At 42.0% G+C, this 21,235-nt stretch overlaps 2 protein-coding genes across 3 annotated transcripts in view; both read left to right on the forward strand.

Moving 5' to 3' along the window:
- The window catches only part of patz1 (POZ/BTB and AT hook containing zinc finger 1), a 72,748-nt gene extending 56,229 nt beyond the window's left edge, over window positions 1-16,519 (forward strand). For both annotated transcript variants that reach the window (XM_041202207.1, XM_041202208.1), the window contains one exon: window positions 691-16,519. In XM_041202207.1, the coding sequence (XP_041058141.1) occupies window positions 691-1,157 (467 nt within the window). In that variant the 3' untranslated portion in view covers window positions 1,158-16,519. The remainder of the gene's footprint in view (window positions 1-690) is intronic.
- The window catches only part of LOC121286065 (solute carrier family 2, facilitated glucose transporter member 11-like), a 46,068-nt gene continuing 34,050 nt past the window's right edge, over window positions 9,218-21,235 (forward strand). The window contains exons 1-6 of the mRNA XM_041203071.1: window positions 9,218-9,270; window positions 11,323-11,407; window positions 11,900-12,002; window positions 12,400-12,521; window positions 13,275-13,327; window positions 17,204-17,449. Coding sequence (XP_041059005.1) covers window positions 9,218-9,270; window positions 11,323-11,407; window positions 11,900-12,002; window positions 12,400-12,521; window positions 13,275-13,327; window positions 17,204-17,449 — 662 coding nt within the window. The remainder of the gene's footprint in view (window positions 9,271-11,322; window positions 11,408-11,899; window positions 12,003-12,399; window positions 12,522-13,274; window positions 13,328-17,203; window positions 17,450-21,235) is intronic.

The raw sequence follows: 21,235 nt of genomic DNA on the forward strand, positions 1-21,235 counted from the left end.
CTTTTAGTTATATAATTTTTTTCCATTGCTTTTATTTTGCAACTTGTTTCCCCAGCTAAGAAAACAGACAGGTAATCTGCTGCCAGGGCTCTGAGACCAGCTATGTTGATCTCTATTGTTGATTGTAGATTCCTGTGTTGCGCTGATAATGGCACCGTGTGTATGAGTGACCCACTAAGTTTGATCTTGGATTTTCCGTCTCTCTCCATGTGACCTTTCCCTTGCATCTTATTCTGGTGCCTGACTAAAATTGGAAACTCTCTGTGCCAGAATTTGTGCACTAACCTATCACTCTGCCATCACTATAACCTTTTGGGGGGTTGGGGAAAGAAGGGAGAGCCTAGAATGTTTTTTTTAAAGGGTCTGTGCTCTTACACGAACAAATGGTATATAATTATTCTGGGAAGTTTCGACAGTTTTTGACCCTTCAACCAAATCCAAGTGTTGTAATTCTTCCAAAACACTTCATTTAATTTTGAGGAGTGTTTGTTGGTGAATTTTATGTGCAAACTATGTAAATGAATGGAACGTGCTTGGATTGGAAATGATATTTTGTGAAGTGAAGCATGCTTTAAGTCTATAGTCAGGACTGAGCATTGAGTGGTATGGATGGATATGGTGCTTGATTTGCTTTTGTATTTCCTGTCACAGCAAGTTGTGACTAACATTGATTTTCCTGTGTTTCTGCAGATGGTGAGATGGATGGGTTGAAGTGTCAGCATCAGGACTCACAGGACAACTCTGACTCCTTTGGAGATCTCTCAGATATCAGTGACCTTAAATCTCCTCTGAAACATGACCAGGATGAGTCCTTTCAGTGTGACATCAACAATGGGAAAGTTAAAATCGAGGCCAACGCCGAGCAGTACACTGAACCGAAGAAATACACCTGCCCAGACTGTGGCTCAGTGTTCAAATCCAAGTCCTACCTGAACAAACATATGCTAAAAGTTCACGTCAAGCCCACTGGTGGTGTGCTGGCTGACTTGCCTACTGGCCTGAGCTCGCCTTTTTCACCCCAACAAAACATGTCCCTCTTGGAGTCATTCGGGTTTCAGATTGTGCAGAACGCATTTGGCTCTACTTTGGCTGATCCTGATCCTGATCCTGGTCCAGAACCTGAACAGAACACTGAGGACCCTGCAGAACAGAAGTGAGACCTTGTCCAGCAACAGCTCCTCAAAGTACAAAATATGGTTGGCGTTCAGCGAATGGCAGTGCTTAAATTGTCCACAATTCTTTTTAAAAAGACATCCAAAACAAAACAATGGGTGGTGTGAAAGGGTCCATTGGGTGATGTGGTCTGTATCATCCTGGCCATCAGACTTGGTGTTCTCCAGAACATTTTCTTGGGTCAAAGATGGTTCCTTGCCCTTTCATAGTAGGTGTCAATTATCCCACAAGTTGGATGCAGCAGGTGTATTTGTACCACATACAGTATATGAACAGGGGGTTGTCTCCAGCAGCTGATTATTTCCAAAGAACTGCTTTTAATCAAATGGTTGCGCCATGTCCTTTTGGCAGACATGCTCCCATGCCAGCTAACAAGCATCTGCCCAATGAATTATTGAATGGTGGAGCAGGCTCGAGGTGCTGAATGGCATATTCCTGCTCCTAGTTCTTATGTTCTTAAATGCTAAAAGTATACACTAAGTAGTCTTTTTAAATTTGAAAAGTGTGCTAAGGAATGAATTAGATATAAGTGTTAAGATCAGTTTAGTACCAAATATTGAGTTTTTAAAAGAAATTGTAACTCCGAAGCCCACAAAGAACAGCCCTCGCACAGGCCTTTGATAGTTGTTAGTTGCCCTCTTTACAATGGCTTAGATACACAACTCACAGTATTGTTGAGTGCTATTGTGGATAGAAAGTGGATGTATGAGTCACCCATGGGCTAGCCTGGTTGTAAAGGGACATCCCATTACAGTAATGTCTTAAAAAGGGTAATCCCAAGCTCCAAACTGCTGATTACAATGCGTGTAACAATGGCACGTATTTGTGCTGAATATCACTGTTTGGTATTTATAACAAGATTGTAAAAAAAAAATAGATGTTGATATGATTTCAGTAGGGGAAATATTTGTAAACATATCTACAAGCACATTAACACACAATGATGAGACAAAATTCTAGTGACTTCTATTAACCTACAGAGCATGCTGTCAAGTTCCAAAGTGAATGCTACTTGCAGTCATTAACTGCTGGTGGAGAGAGAAACCGCTGCCTTTTACCAGGATGGCACCATCATTTGAGGCCCAGATTTTTGGAAACTTGAGTCCTTTTTAATCTTATATGCTTTTATTCACTGAAGTGCAAGATGATTTACTAGCATACTAAAGCTCTTCCATCTGATCCAATTTTTAATGAAATCCGAGTTTAAATTGCTAAAGGTGTATCACTTTCCTGTGCATTTTGACAATTATTGTGATCTCTTTTGGTGTCAGCAGGCTGTTAGGCACCTCTTCAGAGCAGTGAATGACTGCGCACTCCACCAGATGAAAACATTCTCTTGGAAACTTTATATCAAGTAGTCGAACTGCTTTAAAAAAATGGAATCTGTGATAGGAACTAGAGATTAGCGAAGTGTTTTGTGTACAGATTATGTGATGCTTGAGGTTTGTTTTTAAGGACTTCAAGATAAATAGAATGAAAATGCACAGGACAGGAAAAAGGCTTTTTTTTGTGTGGGTCAAGTCTTCGGAGTCCAAAGAGACAAGTACACCAGATCTTCAGTTAGCTGATGCCCAGTTAAATGGGGCCCTTCGTTTTTAGTGAAGTTTATTTATCAACTAGCGATTGAGTTGAAGTTGGCTATGTGATTTTATTAACATGATAGTGTCTTTGTCTGGAACTAATGCCTTTGTTAAAATAGAAGAAAAAGCTTCATACAGTTGCTGCCTTCGTTCCAAATACCATACAATGTGATTTTAACCTGCATTTTGTATTTTAAAAACGTGAGTAAGCTTTGAAACTGCAGTTTGAGCATAACAGAGGCTAAAAGAAAGGAATAACCATTAGTTAATAATAGCACAAATTAGATGTTTGGTAGAATGATAAATGTCAGTTAAGATGGCAGATCTCATCTGACCCTAAAATTAAACTGGAAACTGCATTTTCTGTGTATGGAGCAGTTCTTAATATCCAGGTTACTGACTCCAATCAGAGGATGGTCAGCCATTTTGAATCATGGAGCTGCGTGTTAGTTGCAGCTGGTTTGGGTGCTGCTGTACATTCCTGGCAGGATAGGAGGGGGCCATGCAGCAGTCAAGTAATTCACATCTGTGGGGAGAGAGAGGATGTGGATAGATGTGGCCTTATTTTCTGCTGTTTATGCTGATGTGGAAGTCCTGTTGCTTGAAAGACCGTGGCACCTGAAATGAAAAGGAATTGTAGCACACCAACCTGGGAGGTTGGAGGAAAGGGCAAAAACACGTGTTTATATTTGAAACAAAACATTTGTGTTTACAAAATCCTTTCGGTCACCAGAACCAGTGTTGAAAACTGGACATGTGGTTGAGTCAGTAATGTGCTTGAGGTGTCTCTTGATGCAGGAGCCTTCATGTATTTTTGAAGGATCCAGACCCGTGTAATTCTGATCCAATCAAACAGCAGGGACAACTAAATCTAGTTCTTGTACTTTTCATTAGAGTTTCTGTAACTTAATTGGATGGGATGAAAGTTTTGTCATTGGCAGTCTCCCATTTAAATTACTATTATGGATACTTTAGGGATATGTAGTAATTTATGTTTGTTTTTGTTAAATATATATATCTATATATTTATATATTTGGTGAGGTTTTGTACTAGGGGATAGAACACTTTTCTACTTGGTGACGCATTAGTTTGGTGCACTTCCTCAGGTCAGGTCTGGTATAGGCCATGTGCTGCCACAACGTGTATCAAGCCCGAACTTCTCTGTTTCCATTTTAGCTATCCTTACAGATTCTCTGAGTAGAGTTTTTAACTTGTGGTGACCCAGAGGCACCTCACAATAACTGGTTGGAAATGGTGCTAAATTCCCTTTGTTACCTCCTGCACTGCGGGTAGAGAGTCTTTGATCCCATCTGTCGGGACTGTATTAAACCCAGGTCCCAGAGGTGACAGACAGTGTGCGCACTACTGACTCACACTCCTCCCTTTTTCTTCCTTTGTCTATAAGTGCAGAAGTTGTGCTGATTATTAGCAGTCATCCTTCATTTGTCAATGAATGAAAAATATCCTGATAAACCCAGAAATAGTTTCCCAATAAATGTCCTGTTTAGATTAATATTTTCTACAGGCTCATTACATTTAAAAAGCTAATTTTGTGTGTTTTTCCTATTTGTTTATTTGTGTTGCCACCAAATTTGAATGAGACTGGTTCAATTCACAGATTTCAACCCTGGGCAGTGGTGTGTAGAATAATCTCAGTCAGATTATAGTTTGGGTGTCATGAAAGGCCTCACAATGATCCCTAAACTGGTTTGGCGAAAGTGGATTAGAGTTTCTGCCCCTAATTACTCAGTCAATGAACTTTGCTGGAAGTATGTAGGGAGATCGAGTGTTTATGGGATCGGGGTTGAATATGATTTTCCTCCAGTCACAGGTAAGTACCCTATCAATACATATCCTGATCATTATGCAGTGATCCTCCTAGAAATTGCTTATGTGGACAGGATCGAAGTTGACTATCCTGGTCCCACCACCTGTTTGAGAGTTCTGTTGCCATTCATTGTCCAGGTTCACACACTGAGAAGACAAGGGACTAGGGGCCACCCTGCACCTGTGAAAATATGTCCAGCAAGACTGGTGTCTTTGAGAGATGGAATGAACATTTGGCAAAAAGGCAAGCCATGATCTTTTATAAGGGCTGCACAGCACAAAGAAATGGGAGGGTTTTATGTCTGCAATTCTATATGATAATAGTGGATGGAAAGTCAGGAGTACAGTAGGGCTTATTGTTGAACCTGCATTGTGATTAGCAGGAATTGATACTGCACAGATATAAAAGATTTGTACGAGAGTGTTTAGATTATTTAGTTTCTCAGAAATAGTTGTGTGTGGATGAGAATAATGTGGGGAGTGCATTTAATCAGGAAGCATCTTTTCTGTAAAAAAAAAAATTGAATTTCTATCCTAACCTTGAGAAACAACAGTGTTACTGTACAGATGAGCTCCTGATGGGAGTTCGATGTTACCAAAGAAAGGGTTGACCTGAGCTGGGAATTAGTCTTGGTGAAGTTTATTTGACCTGTGTTCAAACTGTAGGATGCCAACTTTCACAACTCTCAGCATTGGCGAATAAGATTGGAATAAGATTCCTCTTTGCTAAGAATGAATGGGGACAACATTTGAGAGGTGTTCAGGCAGTATCTTTTTAGTGTATTCTTTCAAATTAATGATTTCTCCGCTCCCCTTTCAACCGTTGCCCCCGTTAGCGACTGGTAATTTGTCACTGGGCAGGTGTCATGTCTGTTACAAGACACTGAAGAGCAGGCAGGAGCTACTTAGAAAGTTAAAAACTGGTCACCTGCAGCTATAAAAGAAGCCAGGAAGAAATAGACATAATTTCCTGAAGTTACTGTAATCTTTGACCAGTTAGGTGAATTGCTGAGTTTGCTGCTCCTAGGGTTGTTGCATTAGGGAAGTAAAGTGTTGGGTGCTGAAGAGATTTGGAGAGATGTCTTTCCCAGGATCATTGTCCCTTATGATACATGCTAAGGGTTTTATAGCATTGTGGGGTTTTCTTTTGAACAAATATTTTTAATCCAATTTGTACTAAAGCCTCTGCAAAGTGATGCAATTTTCACAATATGAGAGACTCGTGGAGTGCACATTTGTCACTATCCCTCAAGAAGGAATAAAGGCCAGGATTGCAGGCAGGAACAGTGTTCCTCAATCTCCCAAAAAATTAACATTTTAAAAGCCACAATATTTTCTATAGGTATTAAAGGATTTGGAGATAGGAAGGGAATTGAGGTTAAATTAAAGATGCCGTGGCTGTGGATGCAGCAAGGTGGCAGGTTTGGACTCTCTCATCTAATTCTATATCTCCTGCTTCAGATGAACATATTTTTACATCAATGGTTCAGTTCTCTGCCGCATTGAGACCTGCTGTTTTGGGTTTCTGGATTGCTCTGGCAATATAAGCTACAAGAATGTCAGCATTCCCCAGACACTCTCCATTGATAGGAGCTGGTCTTCAGAACAGTCAGGAGGCTGGTGGGGTGGTTGAGGGAGTTGGGAAGGGGATCATGGGGTGTGCTGGCTCCCTCCAGGTCAACCTGCTGGTCTGTCCAAAACATAGACTTTTATTGAAATCGGTGAGACAGTTCTGAGGCGCAAGCAAAGTGCTCCCAATCACCATGTCTGCAGAGCAGCTTGCAAGACCCGTAATTGTATAATGCTGGAAATAGACTGTTTCAACCAAGACATTTTCTAATAGCTTTGGGACATTTTTTAAAAAAATTTGGATGGGGCATACTTTGCGCAAGAAGAACTCTTTCCCCTCCCTACAACCAAAAACATTTCCATCCATTTTGAAATTAACTTTGAGGCACAGGCTCCAAACTGGAAGTGGAATAATGGGTGGGTCACCTGCCTCCCAATCAGATTTTATCACAGCCCTGAATTAATAACTTTTGTATTATTGCAGCCAGCCTGGAGTTCATCTGCTTGGTAAAAAGGGAAAAGCTAGTATAGCCAGTGTAAGACACCCACAGCCAGTTTGCTAGTTGAAAGCAGTGGCAGTCGTCATAAAGCCCACCTGATTGAATCACCTGCAGTCTACAGGCAGGAGTATTGCAGAGGGATTTGGAATATTAAACAGCAAGCAGGATTTGAAGTGACTGGGAATAAAAACAATAAAAATAATAAAAACTGAGAATTCTAGACCTCTGCAGCAGGTTAGGCAGCATGTGTGAAGAAAAACAGCTAGTACTTTAGGTTGAAGCTCTTGTAAATAGTATTTTCTATTTTTACTCCAAATTTCCAGCATCCACAATATTTTGGTTTTTTAAATAAAAAAAGTGGTTAGTTTAATACCAGAGCCTCTGCACCATTTTGCTGTGCTGACTGTGCTTTGGATTGAACTAAAATATGGTGGTCAAAGTTTGGGGGTGGTGGGAAGAATGTTTCATATATGTTTGTTCCTGGCCTGTATCTAGCTAGCTGGCCCCACAGAGGGCGGCAATAGGGTGGCAGCACTCTCCTAGGTTGGGAGCTGAATTGGATTGCAGTTCCTGCTTGCAATCCAGTGACCCCTGCTAGAAAGCACGTGCATACAGACATTGAGTGAGAACAGAGTTGGCAGCACTTGCTGGACACTGATTTAATCATACAGACAAAGATGGAATCGGACTCTGAGAATACTTCAAACTGCTGAAATTCCTACAGCTCCAGAACTTTACATCACTGATGTGCCATAGCTGCTTGAGCAACTTATAATGTAACCATCATTAAAACTTGCAACTCAATTAGTAGGTCAATCTGAAATTTAAGTGTGATTAAGTTTTCAGTTGCTGGGTTAGGTTTGTTACAAGAAACTTAGAGCACAAAAATAGGCCATTCAACCCAGCTGGTCTATGCCAGTGCTCCACACAAGCAATCTACCAAACTTATTCATCCTATCCCCTCAGTGCAGCCTATTCCTTTCTCCACATTAACTTAATTAGCTTACCCCTTAATGTATCTATGCTATTTGCCTCAGCTACTCCCTGTGGTAGCAAGTTCCACATTTTAACCACTCTCTGGATAAAGAGGTTTCTCTGAATTCCTTACTGGATTTATTAGTGGCTATCTTATACTTATGGCCTCTAATTTTGGACTCCCACACAAGTGGAAACATCTCTCTACAGCTACCCTGTTGAGCCCCTTTGTTATTTTCAAGACCTCCAGCAGGTCACTCCTTAAGTCTTTTCTAGCGAGAAAAGTGCCCATCCTTTCCTGATAGTTACAGCCTCTCAGTTCAGTTATTGTCCTTGAAAATCTTGCACTTTCTGCAATGCCTCTATATCCTCTGTGTAATGTGGAGACCAGAACTATGTCGTGTATTCTAGGTGTGGTCTGTTTACGGTTGTATTCAGATTTAACTTCACCTCTCTGCTTTTCAATTCTGTTGTTCCTCTAGAAATTCTTCTGATTGGAGCTTGTATTTCTAATCTCTGGAAATGTATCTGGAGTTGTGTAGAGTTTAGTCCAACACTGCTGGAGAAACTCAGCTTGGTTCCATGCAGTCCAAATGCGGAACTGAAGCCTGGACCTTTGATTCTGTTTGATCAGGACACTATCTGTCAGACAATGCTGCTGAGGAAGAAGCAGTGGTGTGTACAGCAGATGTTGCCATGGTTCAGTGGGTAGCGCTCTCCCCTCTAAGTGAGAAGGGAGTCCCACTCCAGTGACTTGAACTCAAAAACCTGGGCCGCCACCGCAGTGCTCAGGGAGTTGTTCTGCACATTGTTCTGTCTTTCGAATGAGATGTTGAGGCTGTCTGCTCTCTCAGGCAGATGTAAAGCTCCCATATTTTGGCTAATATTTATCCCTCAATCAACATTACTCAGATTGGCCATTATCACATTGCTGTTTGTGAACCTTGCTGCGTGCAAATTCGCTGCTGCATTTCCGACATTATAACGGTGACTACAGTTCAAAAGTACTTAATTGGCCATGAAGCATTTTGGAACATCCTGACGTCATGGAAAACATTATGTATAAATGCAGGTTTTTCTTAGTAATCAACTGATATTGTAGGATTGAATATTCTCCAAGAAACTAGCAGTGGCCCAAAAGATCCAGGGGTGATGCAGCAGTTAAACTGACTGAAAAGAGCCCCTCATATTTCAACTCTTTCTTGGACTCGAACTCAAGTTCTGTCGAAGGGTCATGAGGACTCGAAACGTCAACTCTTTTCTTCTCCGCCGATGCTGCCAGACCTGCTGAGTTTTTCCAGGTAATTCTGTTTCTGTTTTTGTTTTGAAAAGAGCCCCTGATGGTTTTGTCGGTAAGGACACGACCTGGCCCTGCATTGAGTTACACTGATTAGGCAGGTTCCATGATTAATCCCTGATCAGTATTGATCTGAGGAAGAGCAACAATCAAGGTCCGTTTGTGATTGCTAACCATTCATTGACTGCTACTAGAAACTGTGCACATAAACATAGATAAGGACAGGATAAGGCTTGGCAGCAATATTTACCTTCCCCGTGGTTGAATAGCTCTCACTTATTATCGAGAATTAAACATGAAGAATGATGACTTGAGCAAGGCCCAGGAGGGCAGTGGATGCCCTGAAAGGTTGGGGAGGAGGGTGGTGGTGAGGAATAACTAAATACAAATAATTATTGTTTTCTTCCTGATTTCACATTAAAATCTTTGAAGAAGGATCAGATAATGGACAACTGTTCATGTTAATGGGCCAGTATGTTGTAGGCTGCAGCTGGATTCTGTGATGAAGCCTAAAGCGATTTGAGTGACCCTCACTTGTTCTGCAATACCATCTAGTGGCTGCCTGAATACTAGCAACCAACTGGCAAGAGGGCATAAAGAACAGGTCAAATCACAGGTGCAACCTCTGTAAAGTTATGGTGAGATTCCAGGTGTCTACTCTTTGGCACATTTGGAGTTGATGTTTGCAGTTTCTCTCATTAATAGTGGGGTAGAGGCAGAAATGCTCCAGAAAGTGGGTATGGAGAAATTATTTTCTATATTTATACCAGATGTGGGCTTGACCTCTGCAGAATTTGTGCAGTTGGACTGTAGAGCAAATTTGCAACTAAAGTACAAAAGAGGAGACTTGTACTTTCACAGGACTTTTATGTGACAGTCCCTGCTCTGTTTATTGTTATTCTATGTAAAATTGTGACTACATTCTTTGGAAACGGCAAAGTGACTTTGTTGAATCATAGAATAAAACAGCACAGAAGGAGCACGTTCAGCCCATTATCTCTGTGCCAGCTCTTTGGTACATCCAATTAATCCTACTTCTCTGCCCTTTCCCCATAGCTAGGTAAACCTTTTCAATTCAGTAGTCATCTCTTGAATGTTACTGTAGAATCTTTTTTAAAAAAAGTTTCCTCATGTCACTTCTGGTTCTTTTGGCAATCACTTTAACCCTGTGCCCTCTAGTCACTAACCCTCCTGCCACTCTTACTCCTTATTCATTTTATCAAAACTGTTCATGATTTTGAACAACTCTATCAAATCTCTTAACCCCCTTGTTCTAAGAACAACTGCAGCTCCTTCGGTCTTTCTGCATAATTGAAGTCTCTTAGTCATAGTACCATCCTCTCCAAGGCCTTGACTACTGTTAAGTGTAGAGTTGAACACCATTTGGAGAACTGTTCAAGAGCTGCATCTATCTGGGAAAAACAAGAGTGAATGCAAGCCAAAGCTCAGGCTGGGATACTCTTCACCACTGGTGTTTTTTGACCATGCAGTGCATCACAGCTGAACTTGGTCCTGTCACCACCCAACATCCATTCCTGTGAACTTCCTGTGACGAGTAATCAGGAGTGATTCTGAAGCCAATTCTAATGCTCAGCTGACATGCCCTAATATAACAGACATGGAATCTTTATGACTACTGACATTTACGATGATGCATTTACTCACTAGACTGCCAGGGTAGCTTGGCATTTTAATTATCCTATTAGATTACAGTTCTTTTGCAGTGCTTTGAGGCATCTAGCTGAACCATTTGAGAATAATCCTCCCTGGTGTTCTTGGTCATTTCATTGATGACATCGAAGTGTTCCAATGGTTGATAGCTTACAGCATCAAAGCTGCCATTGGTTCTTAAGAAAATAGTAAACCCCTGAGAACATTTGATACAGTCAGTGTTATTAGATTCCCCTCTCCCAATGCCTATCATTGTCTTCTGTGTACCTTTTCCAGCTCCTGCACACTTGTTCATGGTCACTTTTACTGATACCAACTCTTTGTTTCCAGATTTTCTAAACTGAATTTAAATTCTCAAATTTGCAATATTTATTTTGAATACTCATCCTCCAGATCACCAGTTCAATAGCATTACCACTGGACCACTATTCGATCCGTACACAACTGTGGATATACAGTATTGTTTCTTAAAGCAAACCTAAAAATGAACTCTCTGGGATTGAATGGATTATGTATATGTAATATCTTGGCATCTTTGGTGAAAATGAGCACTGGGGTAGGCAAAACTGCTGTAAGCATGCACATTCTTGTTCGTTCATGCTTGATGAAAATTTTTAACTACAAATATAAACTAACCTAGGAATGCTGTGACTAGGATTTGTCTGCTGTGTAAAGATTGTTTGAAAGTGTTGTGCTATATCAACTTGAACTGTGATGTAATAAATTCAGTTCCAGATATTGTCCTTCCAAAGTCAAACTTGTGTTTGGAGAGTACATCGTGAACTGTATTGATACTGGAGTTATGTACTCCCAGGTACAAGCCAGTCACCAATGCTGGAACAGTTTGATGGGATGATTGTCAGAGTATTGCAACATAGTGGGCTTAGTGCACTTCTTTTTATTCCCAGGTGAACTTGATGACACTATTCCTTTTAAAGTTTTCCAAGATTATGGATCTTTTCCATCAAGAGTGCAACAAATTGGTAATGTGTGATATGCATGCTTTGCCATTTCAGTGATAATGTCGCACTAAAACAAAGTTATGGAAGCGCTGACTTTGCTAGCCAATTACTTGCTCTTCTGATTGGATAAAATCCCAGTAAAGCTTGATTTTAATGTTCTGTTTCTGAAACGGCCAAAACTTATATTGCAGCATGCTGCGTGGAGGATTAGGGAACAATTGAGTGCTGATGGGCCATAGACACTGGAATGCTTCCTTACTGATTATGTGCAGACAAATAATAATATAATTGAATATTTAACAGAAATTCCCTTGTTAGAATTTCCTGGTGCTTTAATTTGCCAGGTTCAAGCTATTACTGGTGAAGATTACTTCATCAAGTTGAATGGGTTCTTCTGGGTGATCTCGTCACTCCAATCTGCCTTTTTAATAGACTTGTTCTTTAATGGTAAATATTATCAAGTATTACAGAAATGTATAGAACAGCATTTTCTGAAAAAACGAAGACAGATTTGTATGTTAGCCTTGTGAATGGACCATTCTCTTGCATCCATTCCAGCTGCAGTCATTTCCATCTCTCCTTGCTTAGTCTACCTCCCATTTCTCCTCTCCCTCATTAACTCTCTCCTCTCTAATGTTTAGCTTCTGTGAATTCACTGGTTGGTACTACATTATCAATCTGATTCAGGTGGCAACTTATTACGGAGAAAATAAAAACAGAGTTCATCCAAGAACTTATGGAGAGCTTGGACCAGGCAGGTTTTGCAGTTAAAGTGGCATGATGTGAGAGTGTGTGCTCCAGTCATAGCTTGAAATGTAAGCTCTGCTCTGTTGGCTCCTGTCAGCATCCATCCTGCTGTGCAAGGCATGGAAAGTTCGGCTACATTGGAACAGCTCCACAGGCGCAAAACTTATGCAGTTTCCCTATCTGGCCAGCCGACTTCTGTCTGTCGAGGAATCTGTGCAGGCAAGCGATGTCATGGTGTTCTGCTGATTCAGTATGGATGGCTGCATTCTGATGGAATCTACCTGTGAGACCCATTGGCAGCAGGCAATGGCAAACCTTCCCTCATTCCCCCAAACTCCTTGCCAAGAGGGGTTTTGGTACATGCCCTCTGTAGCACTGCTAGCAAATCGCTGATGAAATTGCTTTTGATGACCACTGTATCATTGGAGACAGGTCTGTACTGTTGTGAGCAAGGTACAGATCTCACCTGCTGCAGTATCAGAGTATTCACTCCCCACAATCAAAGCAATAAGATGTATGTTCAGTGCAGTTGTCACTTTTCTCCCCTTTTGACTAACCTGCTCTTCTCCCATTTCCACCCCTACCCCACCTCATCCTTTCCTTCTCTAAGGTTGGCGCTTGACAGCATGTCATCTCTTCCTGTGCAACTTATGGGATTGGTCTGTGCGTCACTGCTGTTAACACCATGCGTTTTGCCAGCAGATAGGAGCAGCGGTTTAGGGGCTGAGTCAGGAGTATGCTTTCTATATCCATCCCTTTAGGAGCTCCAAGAATGAGCAGCCTTGGCTGAGAGCAAGCTAAGCGGGTATTCACTTGGCAGTCACTTCAGCTGTAGCGTATACACGTCGGGAATTAAAACAGAATTTCAAAGCTGGTACAAAAGAGTGTGCCTGTAGCACCAGCACATTAAGTAACCTCATAAGTGGTGGATAATGGTTCCCGAAAATGTTTTGCTCCTGATTTGTTAGGCAGGAGGAATTGTACATTAGCTTAAGTCGTTTTATTCTTAACATGTACAATAATGGGTAGGTGGATGGAAAATCAGAGATTTGAATGCTAAATATTTGAGCCATTTTGAATGCTGTATCTGAACCCTTCATTCTGTTAATACCTATATCTGCTTGCTACCTGTGTTCTATTTGTAATGTGTACAGGTTTAGTACACCTTGATAAATTTCTCGAGTGCGTGTTACAAGCCTCCGTGATGCAAACATGTTAAATTGATCATGTAACTGTTCAGAAATTTATTAATTTTTTTTTCTTTCAGTCGGTTGTTCAGTACTATGTACAGGCCCTAATTTGATTGCAAAGCTACTTGAAAGAAGAGCCTTTGTTCTGGTCTGTGATGGCTTGTAAACTGTAGAAAGCTAAAGTAGATGATGTAATGTAATCTGTTCAATATTTTTTATACTGTGGATGTCGGGGAGAAGGAGAGTAATGCTTTATGAAGTCAGATTAGCATATTCATGACCTCCTAAAGAACTACCTTTAGTTTGTGTTTCCATGTAATTAAAAACAACTTTTTAAATACAGTATGTTTAATAGTAGTCTGTGTGTCTTGATTATTTTAACTGTGTTTTAAACCATTAGAGCAGTGGAATATTGAGTTTATCTCACAGGAGAGACCAATCCTATTAATCCCTATTTGTGGCTTCCAGCCATGGATTGAAGAGTTCCAACGCTCAGATAAGATATGTATTCCACTATTCCCATTTATATGGGTTGTATTTTAATTAACTTGAAAAGTAATAACTACTGTATCACCTTCAGTTTGTTAGGTTGACTATTGGTAAATTAGTGTTTCAGATTCACTGGCATCTGCTGCTGTTCTGAACTGAATTTTATGCCAGCGCAGCATTGTCACTAGAATTTCAATAAATTGTTAAGGTAGGCATTTGGAAGTTGTTCATTTGAACTGAAGACACCCCACACAACAATTATAGATGTTGTCCTTCCTGTCTTGGGCTACATCTAGAGAGAGAGTATTTCAAGCTGTAGAATACTCTATGGTAGCCTCTTGGTCCCAGATAAATCACAGCTACAGCTTGCAGCCAATTCACGTACTTCAGAGCAGCAAGTTCTTAAATTTTGGCCAATCTAATGCAGTCAGCTGGGTGGAGCATTACTCTTTGTGGGGCTGGAGAAGGCGTAGTAATTACCATAGACAGTATTGGGAATGGATGTAGTCTGGTGGTGATGTGCCCTTTTTTATACCAGATACCTTACATGTCTGCTCCAGATAAATCAGTGCTATAACTTGAAGCTGATTCACAACAACCTGGCAGAGTCAACTGGTTTGGGGAATAACCTGCACAAACACTCTCAATGGGCCCCAAGGAGGATCTTTAAAAAAAGCCACTTTTTCTATTTCTCCTATCTCTTTCCATCCTAGACATGCAATATTCTCTCCAGCAAAGTAACTGAGATCTGGCTAAGCTGTCTCTGAAAATAGGATAGATGTAGTGACAGATCAGAAATTTCAAACACCATTTCCATTGCAGGAGACTGAATGCATCTGAACTCGAATCTCCAGTCCATCCTTGTGCCAAGTAGGCTGTGTTTTTCAGCACGATAAACCAGGCTTTACTGTAAGAATGCAGTGTTTTCAACGTTCTGCACAGTATGCAGCTCCTCCTTCCCCTCTCTGTAGAAACTCCATTTGCAGCCATGTAGATGATACCAAATGCAAGGGACCAGTAAGGGTACTTCACAATAAGTCAATCAATCATTTGAAAAAGAAATTGTCCATTCTCATTTATTGTGCTTTGTAGATGGGATATAGTGCATTGCTGAAAGTCTGAGAGAATTGTTGGACAAACCTTTTACTCTAGCAAAGCTCTCCTGAAACTCTCAGTTGAGATTCAATGTGACCAGCAATCGTAATGTGAGGTAGTGCATTTGAAAATTTAAGGAAGAGGGAACGAGTTCAAATAGTGAATGCAATGGTTAACATGCCAATGAATCAGCAATGCAGTCCTAATAAATGCTTGAATGGCATTGATACTGAGTAGCTGTATCTCATCAACAATTTTATGTTGGCATTCTGGTCAGGAATATGTCTATTCAGTGTACAGTTGACTGCTGTTTTGATGCAATGATACTATTTGCCTATAGACTTAACCATAACAAATAGGGAGAGAGAACCAATGTATTACAATGATGTCATCATAATGATGGTATGTTTCCCTAACTACCCACTTCCACCATTATCTGCCTGCCCTGATAAATCAATGGATGTCCAAGGTTTTTACCTTTGTGAGTCACTTGCATGAGTAATGTGGAGCCTGAGGGGCCACCTGTTAACCTACATATAACCCATCCTGACAGGTCATGGCATTCTGGTTCATCCACCATGGGGCGACAGGACTAAAGAACAGCTCCTTTCACATCTACAGAGCCACAATATTCAAACGCACAAAACTGCAAGTATGAGAAATGCAGAAAAGAAATAGGAGTGAATTGTCTGAGCCTCATGGGGCTGGACAGGGACAGGGTCTTTGGGCTGCATGTGGTCTGGACACCCCAGTGATAAATGATCAAACAGATGGTGTTAGGTGACTTGTTTGATGGAATTTCCTTTCTCTTCCCCCACCCCTCCCCCCAACAATCTTTGGCTTTGGCTGGTAATATAAAGGAGAATACTGAAATAAAGCTAGCTGTGAGAATGTTTTAGCCATATTTATGTATATAAGACAATTAAAATAAAATTTGACCACACTGTAGTTCTACGTAAGAAAAATGCACCTGCTTTGTCTTATTTTGTTCAATTCGGATATTAATTGTGAAGTATGTGCAGACTATACATGTGTGCTGCAGACCTGTTACTATGTGCCTTCAACGGGATATTTATATATATATATATATAAAAATATATATATATATATATAATGTCTATATATATATATATACATACACACTGTATAATACTGTTAATTGGAGTACAGTTTATATGCAAGAATTCTGTTCTTAGTCTGAGATATTTGTATCATTTATCCAAGTCATTCTGAATCAGATTTTAAAACTGTAGCAATGTTATCCTGATTGTCTGTTACTAAACTAGAAATGTTTTTATTTCCATTTGGTGAGGTGACTGAGCACATGCCTCTCCCGCAGGTATGTATTGCTTTTTGTACTAGCTTGCAAGTTATATTCTCTGTATCATGTACTTACAGGGATGGATGTAATCATATGACTTATTAATAAATGTCTAGAGTTAATATGGAGTGTTTATTTCTTCATCCAGTAGATCTTCTGTGCTGCTATTCACAGAATCATTGTAGTATGTCTTCTATTTGTCTGTCCTCTTGCTTATGCTCATGGCCTCTGTATTCCTCCTTCTACTTCCCTCCTTTATGTACTGTTTCTGTCTGTGTGATTTCTTCTCTCATTCTCAGGTGGGTTGTTGATAAGGTGAAGAATGGTGCTTGCAATTTATTTAGAGATGACCATAAACCTCCCTGCACTTGCATCATCTTGGTCACTGCTGTGCCATCTCTCCTGCCCTCCTCTCAACCTGCAGCTTTTTGTCATCACCGTTTGCCTTGGCTTCCATCTCCCCCACCCCATCGTTCACTGTCCCTACAAGTACTTAATCTTGATACCTCATCACGCTTTGCACCCAGCTCTTTCCACTAACTATCCTTGCTTCCCACCATAATCACCATACCCTTCCCAAGGCCCCTTCCTCTTCTATCATCCATCCTACACCATCTCTATCTTTACAAATCCCTTCTTTCCCTCAACAACCTACACCCCCATTGCAGGCTTCCCAACTCATTTCCCCTGGTTTTCATCTCACCCCTCCCCAAAACTTTAAAAGAGCAGAAGACTATTTCCTAATACTGAGCTGGGAAAGGAGCTTTTTTTTTTAAGAAAGGATATTTCTATGGTCCTTCTACAAGGAAGCAGTTAAGAGCTGAAGTAATGGACCCTATCATGTTGGACATGAAGGTTCAAGGTGGCAGGGAGAGGGAGGGGTCAAGTTGGTACTGGCACAAAGGAGAAGTGACACAGCAGTTAGCGTCAAGAATACCATGGGCAGGCGAGAGGAACTTGCCTCAAGACAGGGCCTCTGAGACATCAGTGAGTGGGCTTGAGTACATTGGGAAGCTGATGGCTGAAGGTGAGATGGATGGTGCTAATGAAAGGTAAGTCTAATGCAAAATATAGATACTTTGTAGTTTGAAAGTATCTCCACATGCAACGGCCAGGCTCGATGGACATAACGTAACAAATTGTAACACAGTAAAAGGCTGATATAAATAGGACTTCTCAAACCTTTTAATATATGATGTAAAGCTGGATTAATTTACCTAGGAGATAGTTTGAAGCCTTTGTTCCCCAGCTCCAACACAATCTACAACACCTCTGAGTGTGATGGAGCAATGGTTACATAGAATCATGCAGCATGAATGAGGCCATTTGGGCCCATTGTGCCTGTGTTGACTCCTTGGAAGAGCTATCCAATTTGTTCTATGCCTCAGCCATTTCTTCGTAATCCTGAAAGAATAAGCCCTTTTCAAGTGCGTATCCAATTCCTTTTTGTATGTTACTTTTGAACCTGCTTTCACCATTCTTTCAGGTAATGCATTCCAGATTGCAACAACTGAAAGCATCAAGAAAATCTTGTTTTCCACCCCTGCATTTAATTGTTAATATTGTTTGAGAGTTTTCTTAAGATGACAGCTGTTCAAGTTTTTGCCAACTATGTGCAAAAATTATTCATAAATTGTTATTTAATATGTTTAGCTAGAGAATTCCAAAGAATGTGGGTTAGACAACTGAAGATGTGGGTGCCAATATTGGGTCAAAGGGATGAAGCGATGGACAAGAACCAGAGGAGTGGTGAGTTCGTAGATGTTGTAGAGCTGGACATAGTTACAATATAAGGGTGGGCAATGCCATGAACAGATTTATCATGTAGATGTTGTGGGTTGAGGTGGGGGAGGGGAGGTGGGGGGGGGGGGGAAAGATCAGGAGCTTGTATAGGTCAGAGAGAACACAAATAAGGGAGGGGAGAGGTGGTGTTGACTGAGATTTGGAGAAAGAGGTGAACTGATGTTGGGGAATGGGTACTGGCACTTGGGGCTGGAGGAGACTATGGAAGTAGGATTGGGTAGGGTGGCATAGTTGACTCTCAATTGAGCTTGATGAAGATAAGCCAATGCGGGGGATAGCCTTAGTGCTGGTGAGAACACAAGAATTAGGAGCAGGACTCGGTCATTCAGCCCCTGAACCTGCTCTGCCATTCGATAAGATCATGGCTGCTTGTGGCCTCAAATCCACTTTCCTGTCTGCCCCCCATAACCTTCGACTTCCCTGTCGAATGTACAGCAAAAATCTAGAAGTATCCCAACTAATTTTCCAAACAATCAACCTGGCTTGATTCCTACGGAAAAACAGTCATATAGACTCCATTTTGAAATTTGAGTAAGGGAAGTGGGCCTCCATTTTAAGTCTTGTAGTTTTGAAATGTGAAAATGCAGTCAGAAGTACCCCTATTTGATCACAAAGCTCTTTCAGAGATAGGATGACAATTGTACGTTGTCTTACAGACCAATAGGATCCAGGTCTGATTTTCAGTCTATATTGAGTTGCTTGACCTCAACCAAGATGGAGATGAGAAGCTTCAATTAGGAGTTACAACATAAAAACAGAATTACCTGGAAAAACTCAGCAGGTCTGGCAGCATCGGCGGAGAAGAAAAAAGTTGACGTTTCGAGTCCTCATGACCCTTCGACAGAACTTGAGTTCGAGTTCAAGAAAGAGTTGAAATATAAGCTGGTTTAAGGTGTGTGTGTGGGGGGCGGAGAGATAGAGAGACAGAGAGGTGGAGGGGGGGGGGTGTGGTTGTAGGGACAAACAAGCAGTGATAGAAGCAGATCATCAAAAGATGTCAACGACAATAGTACAATAGAACGCATAGGTGTTAAAGTTAAAGTTGGTGATATTATCTAAACGAATGTGCTAATTAAGAATGGATGGTAGGGCACTCAAGGTATAGCTCTAGTGGGGGGTTTTTTTTTATAATGGAAATAGGTGGGAAAAGGAAAATCTTTATAATTTATTGGAAAAAAAAAGGAAGGGGGAAACAGAAAGGGGGTGGGGATGGGGGAGGGAGCTCACGACCTAAAGTTGTTGAATTCAATATTCAGTCCGGAAGGCTGTAAAGTCCCTAGTCGGAAGATGAGGTGTTGTTCCTCCAGTTTGCGTTGGGCTTCACTGGAACAATGCAGCAAGCCAAGGACAGACATGTGGGCAAGAGAGCAGGGTGGAGTGTTAAAATGGCAAGCGACAGGGAGGTTTGGGTCATTCTTGCGGACAGACCGCAGGTGTTCGGCAAAGCGGTCGCCCAGTTTACGTTTGGTCTCTCCAATGTAGAGGAGACCACATTGGGAGCAACGAATGCAGTAGACTAAGTTGGGGGAAATGCAAATGAAATGCTGCTTCACTTGAAAGGAGTGTTTGGGTCCTTGGATGGTGAGGAGAGAGGAAGTGAAGGGGCAGGTGTTGCATCTTTTGCGTGGGCATTGGGTGGTGCCATAGGAGGGGGTTGAGGAGTAGGGGGTGATGGAGGAGTGGACCAGGGTGCCCCGGAGGGAGCGATCCCTACGGAATGCCAATAAGGGGGGTGAAGGGAAGATGTGTTTGGTGGTGGCATCATGCTGGAGTTGGTGGAAATGGCGGAGGATGATCCTTTGAATGCGGAGGCTGGTGGGGTGATAAGTGAGGACAAGGGGGACCCTATCATGTTTCTGGGAGGGAGGAGAAGGCGTGAGGGTGGATGCGCGGGAGATGGGCCGGACACGTTTGAGGGCCCTGTCAACGACCGTGGGTGGAAAACCTTGGTTAAGGAAGAAGGAGGACATGTCAGAGGAACTGTTTTTGAATGTAGCATCATCGGAACAGATGCGACGGAGGCGAAGGAACTGAGAGAATGGGATGGAGTCCTTACAGGAAGCGGGGTGTGAGGAGCTGTAGTCGAGATAGCTGTGGGAGTCGGTGGGTTTGTAATGGATATTGGTAGACAGTCTATCACCAGAGATTGAGACAGAGAGGTCAAGGAAGGGAAGGGAAGTGTCAGAGATGGACCACGTGAAAATGATGGAGGGGTGGAGATTGGAAGCAAAATTAATAAATTTTTCCAAGTCCCGACGAGAGCATGAAGCGGCACCGAAGTAATCATCGATGTACCGGAGAAAGAGTTGTGGAAGGGGGCCGGAGTAGGACTGCAACAAGGAATGTTCCACATACCCCATAAAGAGACAGGCATAGCTGGGGCCCATGCGGGTACCCATAGCCACACCTTTTATTTGGAGGAAGTGAGAGGAGTTGAAGGAGAAATTGTTCAGCGTGAGAACAAGTTCAGCCAGACGGAGGAGAGTAGTGGTGGATGGGGATTGTTCGGGCCTCTGTTCGAGGAAGAAGCTAAGGGCCCTCAGACCATCCTGGTGGGGGATGGAGGTGTAGAGGGATTGGACGTCCATGGTGAAGAGGAAGCGGTTGGGGCCAGGGAACTGGAAATTGTTGATGTGACGTAAGGTGTCAGAGGAATCACGGATGTAGGTGGGAAGGGACTGGACAAGGGGAGAGAGAAGGGAGTCAAGATAACGAGAAATGAGTTCTGTGGGGCAGGAGAAAGCTGAGACGATCGGTCTACCGGGGCAGTTCTGTTTGTGGATTTTGGGTAGGAGATAGAAGCGGGCCGTCCGAGGTTGGGTGACTATCAGGTTGGAAGCTGTGGGAGGGAGATCCCCAGAGGAGATGAGGTCAGTGACAGTCCTGGAAACAATGGCTTGATGTTCAGTGGTGGGGTCATGGTCCAGGGAGAGGTAGGAGGAAGTGTCTGCGAGTTGACGCTCAGCCTCCGTAAGGTAGAGGTCAGTGCGCCAGACAACAACAGCACCACCCTTGTCAGCGGGTTTGATGACAAT

Source organism: Carcharodon carcharias, chromosome 13 (genome assembly GCF_017639515.1).
Source record: "Carcharodon carcharias isolate sCarCar2 chromosome 13, sCarCar2.pri, whole genome shotgun sequence".
Classification (NCBI taxonomy): Eukaryota; Metazoa; Chordata; class Chondrichthyes; order Lamniformes; family Lamnidae; genus Carcharodon; species Carcharodon carcharias.